We start from the raw sequence: 22,846 nt of genomic DNA, 5'->3' as shown, positions 1-22,846 counted from the left end.
CTATGCTTGATGGACAGAATAAAATGTATTCCTCCAGCTTTAAAAAATGAGGGCAGGGGGTAGATAAAATGAGAAGTGAAGGCAAGGCAGAATTAGCTATCAATAAACACTGCACACTCAGTGCACTCGTATCTCTAATCATTTTCCTTACCTCAACATTTAATTCCACCAAAAAGTCCTTATATTTTCTCCTTACTTCTAACCCATTATAGCCAGCCACCACAGAGACAGGATTCCATATAAAATCATGAATTTACACACACTCACACACACACACAAACACAAGTTGAGCCTTTGGTGCTGTTGAAGAGAATTTAAACATTTTAAGATGTAAAATTAAACTTACATGATCTGAGGTATGGTAGAAAAATAATCATAATAAAAATTAAAAGTGCAATGAATGAGAACAATGAAAAAGAAATCCACATGTTAAAAATGGTCTATAAACATATTTATAATTCATAAACTGCATTAAAATGGTTGTTTCATATCTTATCAATTAGAAATAATAAAAGTAAGAAAATATGCTCAATGCAGAGGTACTTTTAAAAAAAACAAAAAACAAAAGCTAATAAAATACTTTTATCTCCATCAAAATATTCTTTGGAAACCAAAAATAAAAATGTATCATGTGTGTTTTCTTCAGGTTGATCTGTAAAAGTCAGAAAAATACATAGTCCTCACCGTTGAACTTTCCGAAAAAGAATCCCTGTATGCACCAAGCATAAAGCAAAGGGCTTTATGTCGTCGTGAACTCCCTATATTGGTACAAAGAATTCCAGTTCAGTTACTATCAGCAAACAGTTTTGTTTCAGTCAAACTGAAACAAATGACCTGACTTCAATACAGTGCAGTACATAGCTGAAGCTGTGTCCAAGAAGTTGCCTTCAGAGCACTAAAGACAGCTACAGAAACTCCTGAGGAGACTCCATGGTTTCTCACAAAACCAAAGTCAGTCTTAACCAAAGCGAAACTTGAGTCTGTATTTCACCGTGTTAGGACTTCTCCGAGGTGCGGAAAGGGGAACCTTTGGCTTGACGGGATTAGGTGGTTTTTTCTTTTCGGGAACAGTAACTGTGAAAGAAAGTTCCGGCTGCTCCGATTGCTTGAATCTTGGCAGAAAGTGGGTAGAGACGTGCTGAGGTTTAACCCGGGGGCTGCAGCCCCGTTTAGCCTTCCCTCTCTTGTTCAGGGCCACGTACCACTCCCGCCCAGTCTTTTCAGTTCTGTGTATCGCGGAGGCATAGGTATTATAGCTGTTTTCTTGAAATCGCTCCCTGAACTTGCAGTCATCTGTAAATTTGGCCTACAGGGAAAAAAAAAAAAAAAAAAAAGAAGAGGAGGAGGAAATTCAAGCAGTGATAATATTTTCAGCATGTAATATAAAGAAGTCTTGGACTATAAGAAAAACAAGAATTCCACTGGCCCCTGCGCTCCGACTCCATTCTCTTTATGAAGACACATTTGCTTCTTTTAAAGTTGCTTTAAAATTACTATTTTCATTTCTATATTCCTACTTCATTCATCTTTGTAATGCTTGTTGTTTACTACGAATTATGCAATTGTGAAATAATATCAGTGTATATTAAAATAACAGGAATTCAATATATTTAAATTCTGTTACTCTTTTTAACATACTTTGAAAATTTTAGTTAAAAATTTGACTTTTAACGTAAGATTTTTTTCCCCCTCCTAAACCATCAAGAAAGTAAATAGTACTATATTACTAAGAAACAATTGCCTGGTAAAACATGAATTCATTCAGAGAAATGGGGTCATGTTACCCTTTGAAATAAGAATAAGTTTTCAGTCTCATCAGTGTGCTTCCTGGTGCTGAGAAAGGGGTAGCATATGGCCCTATTAATATTGCACGTGTTAGAGTTCTTTAGGAAAAAAATTCATCCTCACACAGTGATACAGGAGAGTCTATTTGATGCCAAGAAGAAAAAAATTACCTTTTAGAGTTAATAGCAACACTTCAGGCAGATATCACTCTCTTTCCCTCTATACACACACACACACACACACACACACACACGCACGCACGCACGCACGCACGCACACATCTGCCCTTGAAAATGCTCACAGGACAGTGGAATAAGCAAAGAAGTAGACATTCATCATGGTGCAATTTGATAAATGGAATTATGACAGTGGTATGCAGAGGGTACAAGACATCCAAAAGGATAGAGGTGGCAGCAAAGAGGGCAGGAAGGTCTTCCTAGAAAAGGTGACTTTTGAGCTGAGTCTCAAAGTACAATGAGATAATAGTGATCAGGTGATGAGAGGTTTTTCAGGGAACAGGAATGGTGTGTTCACAGGTCATCAGGAAGCTACTATAAGCTGTTCAATGTGACTTTCACTTAGGATGCATAGAGAAAGGACCAAGGGATAAAGATGACAAAGTAGGCCAGTACAAGCTCTGAAAAGGCTCAGTGTGCTGTACTGAGGAAGTTGAATGAACACAGCATAGGGGAAGAGCGCAAGATGGTGCCAAATAGACCTGCAATCAAATGCTAGTTCTGCCAATTGAGTTCTTAGCTTTAGGCTCCTTTTTCACAATACATGCAGCCATAAGGCTATTGTGAGAATCAAAACATTTTTCTAGGAAAAGGATCTAGAGTTTAGCTTTTATCAAATGCAAGAGTCTATAACTCCCAAAGAAGTAGAATTCCCTATCCTGGACTAGGTTTCACAATTTCAGGGAGGACCATTTGTACAAATGTCCTGGGCTTTGGAATACCAAGTATCTTGACCCATATATATGAACTGCTACTGCTGCTAAGTCGCTTCAGTTATGTCCGACTCTGTGTGACCCCGTAGACGGCAGCCCACCAGGCTCCCCCATCCCTGGGATTCTCTAGGCAAGAATACTGCAGTGGGTTGCCATTTCCTTCTCCAGTGCATGAAAGTGAAAAGTCAAAGTGAAGTCACTCAGTTGTGTCCGACTCTTAGTGACCCCATGGACTGCAGCCCACCAGGCTCCTCTGTCCATGGGATTTTCCAGGCAAGAGTACTGGAGTGGGGTGCCATTGCCTTCTCTCTAAATACCAACTCCAGTATTCTTGCCTGGGAAATCCCATGGACAGAGGAGACCGGCAGGCTACAGTCCATGGGGCTGAAAAAAGAGTTGGACATGAATTAGTGACTAAACAACTATATATATATATATATATGCTTATATATATAATTCTTTATATATCATAGTTTCCTTCAGTTCAGTTCAGTTCAGTCGCTCAGTCTGACTCTTTACAACTCCGTGGACTGCAGTACACCAGGCTTCCCTGTTCATCACCAACCCCCGGAGCTTGCTCAAACTCATGTCCATTGAGTTGGTGATGCCATCCAACCATCTCATCCTCTGTCATCCTTTTTCCTCCTGCCTTCAATCTTTCCCAGCATCAGGGTCTTTTCAAATAAGTCAGTTCTTTGCATCAGGTGGCCAAAGTACTGGAGTTTCAGCCTCAGCATCAGTCCTTCCAATGAATATTCAGGACTGATTTCCTTTAGGATGGACTGGCTGGATCTCCTTGCAGGCCAAGGGACTCTCAAGAATCTTCTCCAACACCACAGTTCAAAAGCATCAGTTCTTTGGTGCTCAGCTTTCTTTATAGTCCAACTCTCACATCCATACATGACTACTGGAAAAACCATAGCTTTGACTAGACGAACCTTTGTTGGCAAAATAATGTCTCTGCTTTTTAATATGCTCTGCTTCAGTTCCATACTGGAACTGAAAGTCCTCTAGTTTCCTTGTTTTTCTAATAATATCAAGCTTTCTTCTGCAGTACAGATCTCAACCCTGTAATCTGGAAGTCTGAACACTGCAAAACAATCTACATATACCTACTGTTGATGGTCACATAGAATTTTTGAGTTTTGAAGGGTACTGACAATATCAGAAGACAACCAATCTCAGAGTATTTCCAATAGCACATTTATCTTACACATGACAGTCTACCTAAGTTATTTACATTCGAGTGTAGAGTGTAGTTCAATCAAAAAGCTCTTTATTTGAGGGCTACGAAACTATGTTATCTCAGAATCTGTCTACTGGCGATTCCTTTGACTGGGTTTTTAGCAGGCTATAATCTAGTGTTTTAAAGAACCATTGTCTATGGCTTTCTCTCATCACATCCTAACCTACTGGCCCATACCTAGGACAAGGGTGCAATGCTGACATTCCTTTAGAAGAGGACACATTTATTGTTCTTATTGGCTTTCAATTAAAAAGGCTTTCTTACAAACCAAACATAGATTTGTCAACTTAGCTCTTAAAAGGACATCAATGCTCTCTCATTCAATTAGATAATCTCAAAGTTTTATTGTAAAATAAAAACTATAGTCATGTGGTAAGAGGAGAAGAGGGCAGCAGAGGATGAGATGGTTGGATAGTGTCACCAACTCAATGGACATGAACTTGGGCAAACGCCGGGAGACAGTGAGAGACAGGGAGGCCTAGTATGCTGCAGTCCATGGGGTAGAAAAGAGTCAGATACAGCTTAGCAACTGAACAACAGCAATAGTCTTCTGGAATATTTTCTGCTACATAAATGGACAAGCATTTTAGAAAGGTGTGGAAGATTTCATTAAAAAAGAGTAGCACGTATACTCATCCTGCTCAGATTTTTTTTCTTAAAATATGTCTGAATAACATTTCTAATGTATGGTACATTATACTTTGACTTGACTTCTACCCCTGTTTCACACACACACAAAAATCATTTTCCTGAAATAAAGATAGCAGTGATTACTTAATTCAATTTTTAAAAAGTGTACTGTATAATTTAACCTTTTTCCCCTAACAGTGTCAACGAAAATAAAGAAGAAACCTGTCTTTTTTTTTAGTTAATGTGGCCAACAGACACACATGGATACACACACCCACACAATGTATTAGCCTACAGCAATTTCTATAATGAAAATCTAATGATACTGCCCTCTAAAATTATTGCATCTAAAACCTTTCTCCCTCTCCCCCTCCTCCGCTCAAGATTCATGTTCTTTCTTAAGAGAAGCCTTTGCCAGGATGACTGTTCAAGCTCCAGGTTTTTCAAGAGCCACTTAATTGTCACATGGGGTACAGAGACAGAACTCTGAGGACCCACACACTACTTGTAGGCCCTTAGCCAGTCCAAACTTCACACTGAAACAGAAGCAATGGCAGTCAGACTGTTTCGGCTTTCTTAATTGACTTCTAACTTAATGTTTTGTCTGAAAATTTCTTCTAGCTACAATGGAACAGAATAATTTGAAATGAACATGTCAGTGAGTTTTTTTCATCAGGAGATCTAGTTTCTTCTGGAGAAACTGACTGTTCCTGTCAATATTCCTGGTCCTTTTCAGACAAGATGGTAACCCCAAGCAGTGCATGAAAATGAAAGTGAAGTCGCTCAGTCGTGTCCAACTCTTTGTGACCCCAGTGGACTGTAGTCCACCAGGCTCCTCCATCCATGGGATTCTCCAGGCAAGAATACTGGAGTGGGTTGCCATTTCCTTCTCCAGGGGATCTTCCCGACCCAGGGATCGAACTGAGGTCTCCTGTATTGCAAGCAGATGCTTTAACCTCTGAGCCACCAGGGAAGCAGTACATGGCTATCCTTAATGTTACCCATTAAACATCTCTATAGCAGAGTCATCAAGCAGCAGACTTATTTAAATGTACATTTGCCATCATACAATTTTAGATAGTAAATCTTCCAGGCTAAGTTTAACCTTTGAAATTCTTTTGGAATTATAAACACTCTTTTAGCAAAACATATACTTTTAAAATAATAGAGCTGTGGTGTTCTGTGATGTCCTCAAGGGATGGGATGTGGGGGTGGGAGGGAGTCTCAGGAGGGAGGAGAGTCATGTATACTTATCACTGACTCATGTTATTTTACAGCAGAAACCAACACAACATTGTAAAGCAATTATCCTCCAGTTAAAAACTTAAAAAATAAATAAAAGAACTGGATAATTTCCCTAGAAAAAGTGAAGTCACCATAAAGACTTTATCTACAGTTCAGGTGTGAAGTAGAGAGGTGAATCAGATTTCAAATAAGCTACTGAAAACAGAATGGACATCACCTTCATCCTCCCACCATCAGTCACTACAACAAAACCAATCATTAACATGTTCATAAAGAACCCCTATCTTTGTTTCTAATTCATTATTTTCTGAATTTATTCAATAGATGTTTATTGACTATGTATCACATCCCATACACTGCTGGTTGCCATTTTTATGAAGAAAGACAATTTAGATATGGTTCTGTCTGTGTTCTTTGTTGACTTAAATTATCTGTGTTTTTCTCTTTAATTTCTCCTTGATTTTGCAAGTGTAAAAATAAGTTACAGTCAACAAGCCAAAACTGCAAAATTAAAAATGAAATGTTTCAATTGTCTGATTTCTACATAATTTAAAATCATCTTAATTGACAGAACAAATAAAAACTAAATTACACTACTTTTGCTTGAAACTATGGAAATAATTCAGAGGTGGGGCAACACAGTGCTGTTAAATAAAACAAGAATTTTGGGCTTAGGGGAACACTTTGCCTTGATTCTACTCATCTCTTCACAGGGAGAGGGCACACAGTGGATATTTAAAAGAAAAATCAAATTCAGTTCAAAGAAAGTAATATTCCAGAAAAGAACAAGTCTGCTTAATTGAAATCTGAAGGTCAATTAAACCAGAGAATTCTTTCTGAAACAATATTTTTAAAAAACCTTCTAAATCTTGTTAATATAGTTTTGTTTCTTAGTCAACATGCTCTAAGATGATTGAGAATCTTATAGCAAATGAGCTGAGGGCATGTTAATAGGGTCCCAATTCTCATTATGTGCTACTATCAAAGTAAATACATGATGTATGAAAGAAATGTATAAAGAGGATTAAATTCAGGCTAATAGCAAAGCCCTAGAGTATAAACCCTGGAGTATGCAGGGTATTTAATCAATTGTAATTCTTTATTTCACTTTTTATTTGATTTGCTTCTTGCAAAACTTTATAAAGTTAAGTAATAAATACAAATAATTAAAATGTTATCGAAGGCTATATAATATTATTAAATAATTAAACTACTCTTATAGGCTGTAATCAACGCAATTATAGACCAAATTGTGCTCTAAACAACACTTTCTTGCTGCCTGCATCCCTGCTTCTGGTTCCTCTGTGTTCTTTCAGTGTGTTTTGGTTCCCAGTACTACTCATGCCAATGGGACTGCCCAGGCCAGGTGCCCTAAGCCCAGGCTGTTTTGTACAGTTGTGCAGGATGTTCCCAGCACAAAAGTACCAACCTTTGGTAGTGGATGAAAGCCGAAAGCCAGACCCTGCTCGAACTGCTCCCAAGCAGAGAACTCCAGAACAGGGCAGCACGCACCCTGAGGGTTGCCTTCTATTCTTTACAAGCATTGTATGGGTCAGTTGTAGGCAAGCCATGCTATCCCCAGAGCTTGGCCATATTTCCTGCTTAGCAATTGCTATCTGGCCATTCTATGTCTCAAAACTTCAGGCTGAGCAACCAAGGGAATATATGTGAGTGCTCAGGCATGAGTTCTCAGCCCCTTAGTCATGTCTGACTCTTTGTAACCTAATGGACAGCCAGGCTTCTCTGTCCACGGGATTTCCCAGGCGAGAATACTGGAGTGGGTTGCCATCCCCTTCTCCAGGGGAATCTTCCTGACCTAAGGATCGAACCCAGGTCTCCTGCATTGAATCAGATTCTTTACCATCTGAGTCACCTTGCTCAAAAGAGCTGGGCTATTGAGGTCTACCATGTGCCAGGGGTTTTACATATATTATTTCATTGTCACATAATTCCACAACTATTTGGATGCTATTATCTGATCTTCCAGCCAGAAAAATAAAGAAAATAGTTCCTCTAAATCCCCACATTTACCAAATGCCAAGGTAAGCCTAAGACTTAAATCTCATCTACTGAATCCTACATTCAAGCTCTTTCGGTAACAAATCCAAGGGCATCTCCTAGGCTTCTGTACATTACTACCTTGCCCTAAAGTTGCTCCATGTTAAAATACTGGTCAAAATAAGTGCCATTCCCCAAACCACCGGAGACATAGAACACCATCTCTCACTTTAGGCTGAAATGGATCTCTGAAGCTACAAGGCAATTCATTACATGAAATTTTTCTCAATAAAATAGAGCTTCAGTGTTGGGAAGATCCCCTAGAGGAAGGCATGGCAATCTACTCCAGTATTCTTGCCTGGAGAATCCCCATGGACAGAGGAGCCTGGCAGGCTACAGTTCATGGGATCCCAAAGAGTCGGACACAATTGAGCACAGCACAGCCAGATAAACATAGTGTGAAATTAAGGGACAACTGACATTTACTGCAAAGGTAGAATCCTGAACCCATTTTTTTTTTTTTAGCCTGAGTTACTAGGTACTCAATTACTGAGTAAATTGAAAAGTTCTTAGAAAATGGGGGTGCTTCCCAGGTGGCGCTACTGGTAAAGAACCTGCCTGCCAATGTAGGAAACATAACAGACAAGGGTTTGATCCCTGGGTTGGGAAGATACCCTGGAGAAAGGCATGGCAACCCACTCCAGTATTGCCACCTGGAGAATCCCACGGACAGAAGAGGGGGTGGGCTACAGTCCATACGGTCGCAAAGAGTGGCACATGACTAAAGTGACTTAGCACAGCACAACACAGAGGATAAGGGAAGTTTCTATTCAATTCCTTTACAGAGGCCAATAAATTATTTTTTTAATGATGATGATAACCATCACTCAAACCTTCATTTCTCCTTTCAATAAACATGCCCAGCTCTGGGGCTGCGGACTCCTCCTCACTCTGCCCCCAGCTCAGGAAGTCCAGTCCAGACTCTCATCCTGGGCAAGCCAGCTGGCACCCTCTGAAACCAAGAAAGGAGGCTTTTCTAGTCCTTGCTCAGGGCTGATCAAGCATACATTCCATGCCTGTTTCGTAAACTCTGCAATTAGCTTTCCTTCCAAGCATGATCCCCTAAAACCCTGAGAAACAAAAATAATTCCACCACATGCTTCTTTCTGTATGTTTAAAATAAGCTAAAATGTTTTCCCCCAACAACCAATGGGTGATCACGTATAGTTTATGAAAAGACTGACAAATTCATGATAACCACTTTTTCCAAGATTTAGATTTTTAAGGGGAAAAAAAACCATGATGCACGAGAAGGATCTTAAAAAATTATGAGATTATGACCATTGGAAATCTTTGCTTTCAAATTAAGTTCCTTGGGAAAAGGAAAACCCAGGACATAAGAGGCTACTGTACGCAAGACGAGTTGGGACCTAAAGGAAAAAAAAAAAAAAAACAGGCCAATAATGAATGTGATTTGAGGCTGGTCTAAATATCCGAGGGGGTCACAGCTGCCTGACCCCAAAATCAGGAAGAGGAGAGAGGAGATATAGGATCATGAAACAGCTGCATGAGAGCAAATTCAGGAAGATCTGTTCTAACATTAAATGCTGAATACTTTCCAGGAACTATTCTAAATGTTTTATATGTATTATGTCATTTAAAATGCTCCACTATCACCCTGTATTGTTAATTTAATTTTCTTCCTTTTACAGCTGATAAAGCCAAGGAATAGAAAGATTAAGTAAAACAACACAGTTTAAGAATGACACAATTTAACTACCTCTCTTATATTCAGACCCATCTCAGATAAATCCAGAAAGGCACTGTATATGAGACTCTGGATAAAGACAACCAGCCTGAGAAGAGAGCAAGAACAGAGTGAGGAGGGAGCATGAACAGATAGGCAGGCAGAGAGGGACCGAAAGAGAAGGGTGCTCAGCCTCACCTAGTACCTAGTACCTGTGAATAAGTGGAGAAAGGACAGAGGCCACAGTGAAGGTTCTGACTAACCCTCGAGGCTCTTGGGGAAATAATCACCTCGTGCTTCTCTCAGTGATTCTCAAGACATCTTGAGAAGAAGACGAGACACCTTCATCCTTGTAATGGATGCTGAAAAAAACCTGCACACTAGGGATCTGACTGCATTGTCTATTTAGGGTCTTCCAGTTAAAGGTCTCAGGCAGAGCTGCGTGGAGATTAATATGAGCGTGTTGGTTGACTGAGTGCACAGAGCAGAGCACACTGAGATGGCTGAAGGGCGGATAAAACTCCTTTTACGGAATTAACAAATTTAGCAAACAAAGGAGGTCAGCATAAATGTTGCCTAAATCTGAGCTCTCCAGGCTGATAATACTGTTCACAATCTTCCTGTCCACTGACCATGAAGCATTTTCTAAAAGAAGATTTTCTGTGAATGAAACAGATCTCCTTTCTCTTCCGGAAGTATCTCCTAAAAGAGGTTCCTGATGCAGCTCCTCATCGCACTGAATAACCAACATTTACAAAACAGTGTGATAAGTTTCATGGTGCACACGTCTCTTCCTTTCTAGACTTTAAAATCAGGTACAGGAGACACAGAAGCAGATGGGGGAAAAAGATCCTCCCAAAGAGCTTGGAATGAGAGAGAGAGAAAGAGAGAGAAGAAAGCAAAAATAGTCTAAGGATGAACCACAGTATTCACTCTTTAAAATGTAGCATAAAAATATTATTGAAACATGCAACTATTAATTTCCATAAAATAATAGCTGAAAATAGTGTAAATAGTTTCAAATGAAACAAAATATCTTCTTTCAAGCTAACTTTTCCCTACCAAGCATTATAGCATTTAAATGGAGAGAGAATTTTTAAAGTATGTTATTCTGGTTCAAGTTTTTGTTAACTGTGGTAACTTAGGAAAATATTTAACATCTCTGAGACTGTTGCCTCACCTAACCAGGTAATGAGAGAATGTGAGTGAAAGAACTTTGAAAGAAATATACAGATATTTTATCTCTACCTAGTAACTAACTTTTAATGGTCTGATTGTTACTATATAAAAGAAGAAAAATCTACTATAATCCATGAATATTTCTCAACATACTATGGGTTTACTTTCCCCAGAATTACATGAATACTTTACATTTATAGTTCACACTTACTTTGTAAAGAGAACCCCAAAGTTACTCTTCATTAATTTAAAATTTTTCCAGCTTTATTGAGATACAATTGACATACAACACTGTGTAAGTTTAAGATATACAACATGATGATTTTATATAGCTATTTTTTGAAATGATTATAAAGTTACTCTTTAAATGCCTCTGCACAATTATTAATTTAAAGCAATTCACTTATTATACATTTAATCCTGAAAGTGTTAGGCATTTTAGAGTTTTTAGTGGTGATGAAACTTTGTAAGTCGAACTAAATCAAATAATTATATTTAAAGTTATAAGAACAATTTTTCAACATGTTTCATTAGTAACTAAAAAGAAGAAGGAAATCCTCTGGCATACAACTAATAAACATTAGGGCTAATACTATATCTAAATTCAACTTCCTCAAAAATAAGTCACTTTATAATTTAATTAGGTTTCTATCGAGACAAAAAGTGCTAATAAAAGCTCAAATGAGAGACAGTGGGCTTGGACAATTGGTTTAAAAAAAATTCACATAATCATAGGGCTTAATTTTTTATCTACAATTCAGCTCAAAGTCATCAGAATGACTTTTATATCAAAGAGCTTCAGTGAGTGACAAGAGCAAGGCTTGCTTTGTACTGTTTAAAAGTCATTACTCCATGAAATAACTTTTAGCCTGCCAAGATGAGAAAGAATAACAGATGCTGTTTTTGCATTATCTGCATTATTTCGGCCAGCCTTCCTTAGACATTTGGGTCAAGTTTCTGGAAATTTGTTACTTGCATTTGACAGAGGAATCATGTATCCTAACCTCTCAGTTTGACCTTTCTAATTGGCATCCATTTGTAATACTTTGCTTGCTGCTACAATTATCCTTAAGCTGGTCCAAGGTAGTCTATTTTTTGCATGTGCTAAGGCTTGAATCAGAATATTTTAAAAATTAAGATTTTCACCCAAAATAAGCAAACCAATAACAGAAATTTTTTTCAGAATTGCACATTATTGTAATGCTTAGAGTCTGAAGGTGTTTCAATCTTTAATGACCAAAGTAGATAGAGGAAAAGTTATTCAGTGCAGAAGCAATTGATGATTGTTTTCCATCCTGTATGTGGATTTTTAGAAGTCAAACATCTTTTTAAAAATAAAATGGCATGTCCTGCTTTCCATAGCAAAATTTTGTCCCTTAAAATAGGTTATAAACCAGAGCAATTATCTTATGAATATTATAATTTGCTAGAATAAAATAATCAGCTCAGAAAATGAGATAAGTAAATCTAGTTATAACTCTTGCAATGGATGATCGAAGAGGTTAACAAAGATTTAATAAACTGAGATTATAGTAGTTTATTGTATTTAAATTTGAATTATCTAATAATAGATATTTTTTGAGCACTTACATTATACCTTCTATTGTTCTAAAATCTTTGTATATATTATCTCATTTAATCCCCAAATAACTGTAGAAATAGCTTCAGTTTTATGATCTCCTCCAAAAGATATTAACAAGCCACCTTTAGATGCTAGAGAAAGGAAAACATAAAGTCTTAAACATTAAACCAAGTGAAATTCTCTTTCAATTTTTTAAAAGTCTGTAAAGCAGAAATCATAATTAGTAAGTTTCAACTGACTGCACTCGATTAAAACTTCCTATATACTTTGAAAACTGGAAAAGTCATATTTCGCCAATTTAATAAAAATTAAAGTGAATAAGGATTAAAGGAGTAGCTTTAAAGAAGAACTGCTTTTTAAAATGATTTAGTGTGATAAAACTTAGTACAGCACAGACAAAGCATAAATAACTTTTTAAGGGCTGTGCGCACACACTAATACTAATGAAAGAATCTCTCAACAGGAAAGTTAAGCTAAATGTATTTTACTATCTTTAAAAACACTTCAGTGTTTCCCAAGTAATGAGCATTTTCAGAACAAAGCATAGAAATCTATAATTTATAAATTGATTACAAACTGTGTAACTAGTCCAAAAAAAGTGTTTAAGAGTGCAGAATCAGTCTTCGTAGCTTTAAGAAGTAATTGTTTTTGATACAACAAAAACTACAAGATGAAAATGTCTCAAATGAAATTTCTCTATTAAAGGTCAAAATCATCTCATTATTGGTTTCTTCCCACCATACTTATTAAAATAAATATGTGTTTTATTACTTAGACTCCATTTTTGACATAATAAGTAGCTTTAAAAATTAAGAACATGATCAACTGATTACACCATCACCATCAGTATGTAAATTTAATTTATAATATAGTATTTCCATAATATTTCTCCTTACTTGGACCACTATTAAGACATAAATAATGACAATCACTTAGAGAATACTTTTTTCAAATAAACTTATCCTTAAACCTTTTTGTGGATTCTACATTATCTTTTCAAATAAATAAAATATTTAAATTATTATAAAAACACATACAATTCTTTTGGTTTAATGGATACATAATCTTATAAAAATGAAAAACATAAAGTTCTCTGGGCAAATTGTCTTATCTATCAATTTGGAAAATCACTCATTCCATTTTATACATGTAAAATCTCTGTAACACCTTTAACAAATATAAAGTGGTTCTACTTACACTTGCATGGAGTTTTCCTTTTTTTGACATCGCTAAAAATTTGTTGCTGAAAACTCCTCGTATTCCTACAATCCCCTGAGACACAGCAAATATTTCCAAAATACCTAGGATGACAGAAATCCCAAAATAAAACACAGACTCCTCTATATATCATTGTGAAGATTTAAATTTCTACAGATACTCTTTCCATTCTTTATTACAGTGATTTTTTTTTAAGTATTTGACATCCTTGTTTATTGTGACATTTATTATGTAAAAGGGAAAAAAAGGTTTGGGGCTCAAGTATTCATTTAAAAAGATAAATTTCAAGGTTTAAAATTTAGTTGTGCTTCATTAGTATTCATTTTTTCCTGAAAATGATGTCACTGTTAGTAATCAGTGTTTGGCAGAAGAATCTTTTCAAATTCTAAGGAAATGGAAAAGACTTTTTAAAATGTTTTACAAAATAATTCTCATGCATTGTTGCTCTGTCAAAGATAACACAGTACATTGAATATTAAAGCACATACAACTGCACTCAAGATTAATATACATCATTGGAAGCTTTGAAAATAATATTCAATTAAATAAAAAAATCCCTCTTCTCAAATGACCATAATTATAAAAGTACAAATCAATATATATCATACCCTATCATTTAGTGGTTGCTTATTTCAAGATTACACATAACAAGACACTGAAAGCACCATAGATAATTTGGGGTTGTTAGCTCAATGAAGTGTTTGATGGATTATGGTTTGAGACATCTTGCGTTTTGAATGACTCTCCTGGAAAAAATTTCATGAGGTATTTTATTATGTTATCATTTATATTTGGTATTTCATAGTGAGAATTACCAAGTCTATGTCCCTCTGTCTGCTATAGTAATTTGAAAGTTCACATCCACTGGGTCAAAAGAGTTGCACACCACAGTTCATAGAGTATTTTTAAGAAGCTGAAACTCATAGTCTGTATATAATTGGAATTCCTGCCTGTTTACCATAAACTCATATGTAATGCTAAATGAACAAGAGAAAAGCATGGGGCTTTTTGTTAACTGCCTACATCAAATTGCAAAAAAAAAAAAGATAAAATAATATTATTTATTAAAGCTATAAAGGGACCTGCCCTGGAAGAAAGGAAGGAAGCAAGTGGGAGTGGAAGGGAAAACGAAAAAAATATCAATATTTCAATCTGTAGTATTTTAAGCATACATTCTGGTTAGAATATTTCAATAGGACTCTGTTGAATAGGGAAGTTCACCAGATTTTCTTAACATAATAATCTCCTCCTGCAGTATTTGAAGTACATATAAAATTATTCAATATACAAGAAGCAGTGTATTGTGGATACACATGTATAAAATACCTAAAACACATTTATGAGTATCTTTATAGAACACTTAAATGTTGCATAATGTGATCTAATACCTATAATTGTAGCAAATCCTGCCACTTATTTATTCAACTTCATTTTTAAAAAATACTTGAACAGAAAGTTCATAGGGAAACTACTGTTCTTGTGAATAAGTGTTCTTAGCCTGGAGTAAATAAAACACATCTCAAGAAAACTACCGCTACCACTTTATTAGTGGGTGTTTCTTTAAAACGAACTCCCCCAAATCTAAAAACTATTAGAAAGGAACTACTTTTGCTTTCAGGAAAAGAAAACCGCTGTGTCTTAGGAATTCTTTTCTTCAAAATGTTTTCAAAATTCAATTTATAGTAGATTTTATGATACAGACTAATTGTGATGCATATCCAAAGACTTAGAAGCATTATCAATTTATCAAATAGTAACAAAGCATGAAAAATGCTTTGTAAAGATAAATTTACTACACAATGTAGTATGATAGTAATATTATTAATAAAGCATGATTACAATATCTGATGCAAAGTTAAATTTCTATCAAAATTACCGGGTAATATTGAAAATAGCATTAATGATTTTGGATATTTCGGAGATGGTGAATACAATTGAGAATACTATGTAGACATCTGTTAAAAAATGAGACAGGGAGAACACAAGAAATCGTCTATGTGTAGAATGACAAATACAAAACAGACAATGTGGAGTTGGTAGAAAAGACTTGATTGTATGTTTCCCTTAATTAACTCCTGGATCTGAGTTGGTAAAGGTTTTCTGTATTATTGTCTGGAAAATCACCTGGTTTTGTAAATGCAAATCTATTGCGTATTAGTTGGGGAAAAAATTTCTCATTAATTCTCATGTGTTTGCAGGTTAACATTTAAGAGGTCAAGACAAAAGGGCTCTGTAAATCTTTGTTTAATGGGAAACTGTTTTGTTTATATAACTGGCTTCTGACAACATATTCTATTTTAAAGAAAGACCCATTTTGACTCAACTCATTTCCCAACTGCATGTATATGTTATATAAAATTTGCATTATAGTAAATGTTAAATATGGGGAAGATGAAATGATATGTGTGAAAGTGTTATTTTATTACATACTACTACATGGCTTCTTTTCTTGTAAGTTCCAGTACAAAAAAATGATATATTGCCTGAGAATAAAAGGATTTTATAATTTTAAGAAAATTATATCTAATTGAAACCTTGAAAATGATTTTTCTACAAAAGTCATTCTATTTCAAGTTATGAAGATGAAGGAAAGAAACATTAAGTTAACTTTGGTATGATGTTCTAAATTTTAATGTAATTACAGTGTACTATTGGGAACATTGTTAAGATTATAGTTTTAAAGTCATTTCAACAGTAATTTCACAATGTCTTTTTTCATAGAATATTGGAGTAGATTCTTCAAGCCCCACAATTCAACCTCTTTCCCCTCACCTGCCTGAAAAGATCACAGGCTTATTGATTTTCATGCCAAATCTCAACTCATTAAAGAATTCTAAGTATTTTAAACCTATGTGCACTAAATCACATGTATATAAATTTCAGAAAGCATTTCTCTAAAATTGATTTTTTTTCAACTTTAGTAATTTCTGTTTAAGAGTCAGCAATAATAAATTTGATAGGAATTTACAATTCCCACGGAAGCCCAAATGGTAGCCCAAAGAAAACCTGGAAGGCCAAGTGTCTCAGATTACAGTTAGTGAATGTTTGTAAATTGGATTGTTTCTTTGACCATCTCACTACCTCTCTTCCTTTTCAGGATACTCCATGTGTACACATGTATGAATATATGTCTTAGTAATCTCCTGCTATTTTGGTCCTGCTGGGGGAATGGGAAAGGGAGAGAGATCAGTATAAATTAATTCACATTAAAGTATAAATGGCAATGTGTTATCTTTCCTAAGGTGCTCATATTTAAGAGGATCAAAAGTAAAAAGCAGTGTTAAACTGAAGGAATTATTCTCTCTTGGTGGAATTCTGGGATTGACATCTAGGTTAAAGGATGCAGGGGTTCAGAGTCTCGCACTGCTTAACCCATTTACAAGCATTAGGTGTTCATTACAAAATAAACTTATTCCCATAAGAAAATCTCTATCTAGATTTGTTCACTTAGTCCCCTCTAGAATTTTTAATACAATAAGACTCTTATCAATGATGTTTGATACAGTTATGTAGACGTCTCCCTTTTTTCTGTTTTATCTGTGAATAAGATACACAAATATTCCATGTATTCAGAAGATTTCAACAGCCCATCTGAAAACTCCCAAAGATTAATCATTTAAAACTGATGTTTCTCTACTTGGCTTCACACAGCAACAAATATGACAAGTCATTATGAAATCCGAGTCTTGAAATCTGAGTTTAGCAGTCTTCATTAAGTTAGCAAATTTGCCACTTGAGTTTTTCCGTATAGATTCTGGTTTATTTGGGCTTCGGGGGGCTATATAAAGGTTGACTCTGCATTAACATCAAGGTTGACAGTAGATTCAGATTTTTAAAAGCTAGCCAAAATACATGACTGTAATCTCCATATTTTTATGTGAACAGTCAGTCTTTGTGTAGCTATAGCCTTAAGCTTTTGCTCCCTGAACTGACAGTTACTTGATTGCCTCTTCTTCAGTGGCCCAAGATAAGCCAACAGAAGCATTGTATTGAAACTAAACTTGAAAATGTAGAGATTAAAGGAAAGTTTTGTTTTTATTCAGTAGTGGAATTCTATCATCTATCTTGTCTTGCCCATCTTCATCCTTCCTTAGCGTTTCCTTATGATAAGAGTTTATGTGCAATGAGCTTGATTCTTGTCTTTAAAACTTGGGATAACTCTTGTATGAGAAGCTAAGACTACATTAAGGGGTATACCTTAACTAAATAAATTATGTTTCAAAATCTATGGGAAATGTACTTTTGATAACAAACCAAAAAAATATTCAGGGTTTACAAAAATTTTAATGTCAAATGATAGTCATGAAACATACATGCATATATATTTCTCTCTTCTGACAAACATTACAGAAAATTATGGAGTTTAGAAGAACCTGTTAGAATGCAGTTTCATGGCAGAGTTTTGACTCTTTACAGAAGTAACAAGTTGTGTCACAATAATGTATGTTTTCCATTACTGCTAACTCACAGACAGTCAAATTAGATGATGAGGTAAAACTGATGTATCCTCCATGGTTCTCATGGTCCAAGCTCTCTCAGCATATCTTAAGAGATCTGGGCAAATGTTTCCTCATCTACTCCAACCAATAGTCCATAAACAACTCCTGTGATTACATATGTACCAGGAAACCGTCATGTGCTATTTTCAAAGAGGTCTATGACCAACTGCAATTAGCAGATCTTGTTTCTCTTTCACAGCTACTTAAAGACAGAGATTCATTTTAAACTTTCAAATTACATGCTATCCTTTTAAACATGACATATTTCATAAATTCTTCATGGATCAATGGTAGCAAAATCTTATGATACAGTGTATGACATTGCAGACATCACAAAGCTGAAAATCACCATGATTTAAACAAATTATACTTTCCTCTGTGAGAAAAACCTATAGAAGGCAAAGGAAAAAAAAATCCCAACTAACCCAATATCAAGTAACCAGAATATCAAGCTTGCTGAGCTAGGCATCCTGTGTTGGGTACATGAACAAATGCATGAGTGAATAAGTGAACTGATCAAAAGCCAAGCAAAAGATACAGACTAAACTCTGAAAGGCTGTTATAAACTGGAATGAATTAGGAAAGCGTTAGTTAATTTAAGAAAGTTTTATTTAGGCACTTTTATTTAGTTTTGCTTAAGAAACAAAGCAGCATTTTGTGTCTGTTCTTTGTGAGATATCTTTCAAAGTGGATTTTAAAATAAAATGTACCTTGGAAATCAATGCCAGCCAATGTCTTCTTTAGCTGAATGTATTCTCTGTTGATCTGTTCTCATTTTCCTTTCTATGCTTTTCTATAACTTCCCCTCCAAAAGGCCTAAGCTGCAAAAAATCTTTGTCTCTTGCGGTTTCTTCCAAGAGAAGAAGGTAAATACCGTGGGAATGAGTCTGGTTTTCAGAGATCCCTAGCACACCAAAACCCACTCCAACACCACCTTTTACCCATCCTTGGATCCAACCTGCGGCTCCTTGCAGGTTAGCTTTGAATCTTCCCTTGGCAACACAGAAGTCATTCTCTGTTGAGGCTGAGTTTGGGGATAAACTACAGGAAGAATGGGTTTCCCTGGTGGCTGAGTGGTAAAGAATCCATCTGCCAATGCAGGAGATGTGGGTTCGACCCCTGGGTTGGGAAGATCCCTTGGAGAAGGAAATGGCAACCCACTCCAGTATTCTTGCTTGGGAAATCTCATGGACAGAGGAGCCTGGTGGGCTACAGTCCATGGCGTCTCAAAAGAGTCAGACACAACTTAGCTACTGAACAACAGGAAGAACAGAATAGAAAGAGTGCTCCTGTAAGAGAAAGGGGAAAAGATTACCACAAGTGGGGAAATGAGCTCTCATGTCTGGTGGAAGGAGAGCTGGGTGGGACCAAATGAGGACAGATGGAAATAACACTTGCTTAGACATAACATTTGCTTACCCTGAAATCTCCGGAAATTCCCCTTCACCCTAATTGACCTTGCCTTTTATCACCAAATATGGCGAGAAGTTTAACGAGTGCAATGAACCTTAAAACACAGAAGTAGGCCCCTCGCACTTTCCCGGTGATGCAGTGGATAAGTGTCCACCTCCCAAAGCAGGGGACAGAGGATCAATCCCTGGTCCCAGGGAAACTGCATATCCCCCTGAGCAACTAAGCCCGGTGCCTCAACTACCGCGCCCACACACTGGGACTAGTGAAGTCTGCACTCTGCAACAAGAGAAACCGCTGCAATCAGAAGCCCATGCACCACAAGAAAGGGTAGCCCGGGCTCCTGAAAGTACAGAAAGACTGCCACTGCAAGGAAGACCCAGTCAAAAATACATACATTCTTAAAAACACACACACACACACACACAAAACAGTCCCCTCTGAAGAGCGTGTGGGAGGCCCTGGCATTCGCTCGGGCTGACGCGGAAGGCCCTCTCTGGGGTTCGGTGCTCCAAGCCACCTCACCACGGGCAGCACAGCAAGCTGAAGGCAGAGGCGGTAGGAGCAGTCAGGGGCAAGGGGCAGGCGTGGACCCGCTCGCGTTCCACTTCCCGCCTCCTGAACTCCCGAGGGAGAGCTTGCCAGCCGGCCACCCCACGGATGTGCGCATCTCCAACCCCCCCGTGGGGGTTGGAGCTGCCAGCCTCGCAGTGGCGCCCCCGCTCCTCTGGAGCTTGGTTAAGAAGAAATCTGTAGGGTCATTGGCTTGAGGCAGAGAAAGTTAAGTACACCTGGGAACCACCAGGCTGACACTCCGGGCCGGATGACTGTGCGCTGTCTCCTGGCCTCGTTTCCGTTCTCCCTGGGTCCCTGAGGCTGGGGCTGTGCGTCTATCTGTTGGACCAGCCCCGGCTGGAAGAGCCATCTGGCCCTACCGAGGAAAACGTCCGCAGAGATGTCCCCAGTCCCACACATCTTTCCCCTCTGTTGCCTCGGAGAGACAGTGAGAAGAATCAGGAACCGCAGTGATGGTTTGGAAACTCAGAGTGGAAGGGAGGAGACAACGAAGGAGGGAAAGAAAGAGAGCTAAACTAAGAAGGAAATTTTAAAACTTGGCTTAAATTAAAAAACCCACAAAAATTTCACCTGTACCGAACTGAACTGCCTCTAAATGCTCTCTAAAATACAGAACCTTCCTTTAATTGTCCTTGGGGACAAAAGGCCGGCCACTCTCCCTCACAAGGTCTGGTCATGGTCTTAAGATACTAAACGTTGCTAAACCCAACTCCGGAATTAATAATTCGAATGTCCATCACGTCTCCCTCTGGAAACGTGTCCAGTTTTCTAGACCACTGTCTTCTTCCAATGAGAGAACGTCTGGTCTCCCGTCTGATATACCTATATATCCCATATGTATATGATGTGCAAATATGTACGTACCTACAAGAGACATATACAGATACACACACACACATATACGCACACACATTATGTAGCAATTTCGGATTTGTGGTAGCGGTTGTGAGAGGGGAGTATGTGAGATTTGGTTATTTTTAGAAGAACTGTTCAGTTATGGGCAGGTAAAGGGGTACACTTTGCTGCCCAGTGAAAAATGCTAGTCTGGTAAACAGAAGCAGAAGGTAAACAGAAACTAAACAAGGAGAAAGATTTTTGGTTTTGCTCCGGGCACAGGTTGGAGCTCCTCTTTGGGACCAGGGCAAGCTGGAAACAAGGTGCCTGTCTGCACCAGCCTCGGAGTAGCCTGTACCTCAGGAATCGCCATTCCCCATCCCCATGAGACCGGTAAGTGTGTGCGTGGCCCCCAGACGCACCTCCAACCCAACCCTCCGGGCTGTTTCGAGAGCCGGCTGGATCCCAGTGGCCCAAGCTCCGGAAGGTGCGCTTACAGCCCGGGGAATAACCGGCGGCCCCTCTCGGTGCTCCCGCCACCCGCTCAGGACAGGTTCTGGAGGAGAGCAAGCAACTTACTTAACATATTGGCTTCGTGGGAGCCATTGACTTTGCCATCCGGGTAGATCTGCAGATGGAAACCGATGCCCACTCTGCAGTAGAGGCTACCGGTCCGGCGCCCCGAGGGGCTCCACTGGAAGCTGCTCTGCTCCAAGCCGCTTCCTGGGCCGCCCCGAGAAGCCGCGGAGGAGGAGGAGGCAGGGGAAGAAGAGGAAGACGCGGTGCTACTGCTGCTCCGGCGGCTGCTGGCGCCTCCCGGGTTCCTCTCCGTGGCAGCCGGTCCGGGCTGCCCTTTGGGTGCGAGGCGCTTCTCCCCTTGAGCCCAGGCGCTGAGGATCAGGTGGCTAAGGAAGAGGAGGAGGAGGAAGGACAAGCTCATGCTTCCAGCCGCGGGGGTCCTAAGTGCATCTTGCAGGGTTGGTTCTGGGCTCCGTAGCCCCCGCGCGGCTGCGTGCCTCTGGCGCTGCCCCCCTCGCCGCACCGGGTGGACATAGCCTCGGGGAAGAGAGAGAGGGAGAGAGGGGGAGAGAGAGAGAGGGAGGCCACCCGAACGGATCTCGGCGCTGGCACTGGGATATTTATAACGCCAGTGATCTCACTGCTCCGTGCACGCCTGCGAAGCTTCCCCTCACCCGCCGCTTTGTGTACTCTCCGGCCGGTGCGGGGAGGGGCGGGGGTGTGGAGGAGGGAGGAGATGGGAGAGGGCGAATGGGAGGGGAAGCCGGGCGGAGGGAAGCTGCACCCCGACGCCCGGCGCGCGCGCACCCGGGCCACGCACCCCAGCAGTTCTCACGCGCCGCACGGCCACCTCCACTCGAGCCAACGCGGCGCCGAGTTCAGCCCAGCGCGAGCCCCCGGACTCCTCCAGGGGGCAGCCCCTGGGATGGGGGCTTGAAATGCCGAGTGAGTGAGTTCTCATCCTCTAGCACCTCCGCAGAACGCTGGCGTCCCAGCAACGCGCCCTCGCCTACCCAGGATCCAGTCTCCAAGTTCACTTCCCCGGTGCCCAGCCGACCCGACTGTCACCACCCCCGCCCCTGGGGTGCCTCGGGAACTGCATCCCGAGGGGGATTCATCCCGGCGTGGGGGAACCCCCGCCCGTGCTCCAAGTGTTGGCCAAAACCAAACAAGGATTCGCAGCCCAACTTGGGAAGGCTTTGGTGTGGCGCGCTGGGTAGAAGGCTGTGGCTACTGATTTACTGAAGAGCTAAAGAGTGGATTTATTCAGTGTTTAGAGAGCCACCTTAAGCTATTAACTCCAGGGCTCGAGCTGCTTTCCTGCTGGGAAACTCTTGGTAGCGCTAAACATCCTGCCGCCGAATCGGTTTTTCCTTCTGGCAGCTCCGGGTCTGCGCTCCGAGTAAGCGCACACGCACACGGTGCTCGG

At 39.2% G+C, this 22,846-nt stretch overlaps 1 protein-coding gene across 2 annotated transcripts; it reads right to left on the bottom strand.

Annotated features, from left to right (window-relative positions):
* Window positions 959-22,091, bottom strand: FGF5 (fibroblast growth factor 5). 2 transcript variants are annotated; one of them, NM_001291973.1, is given in 3 exon segments: window positions 959-1,306; window positions 13,559-13,662; window positions 21,478-21,838. In NM_001291973.1, coding segments are annotated over 3 exon segments (813 nt in total).

Source organism: Capra hircus, chromosome 6 (genome assembly GCF_001704415.2).
Source record: "Capra hircus breed San Clemente chromosome 6, ASM170441v1, whole genome shotgun sequence".
Classification (NCBI taxonomy): domain Eukaryota; kingdom Metazoa; phylum Chordata; class Mammalia; order Artiodactyla; family Bovidae; genus Capra; species Capra hircus.
This window is presented reverse-complemented; position numbering and strand designations above follow the sequence as displayed.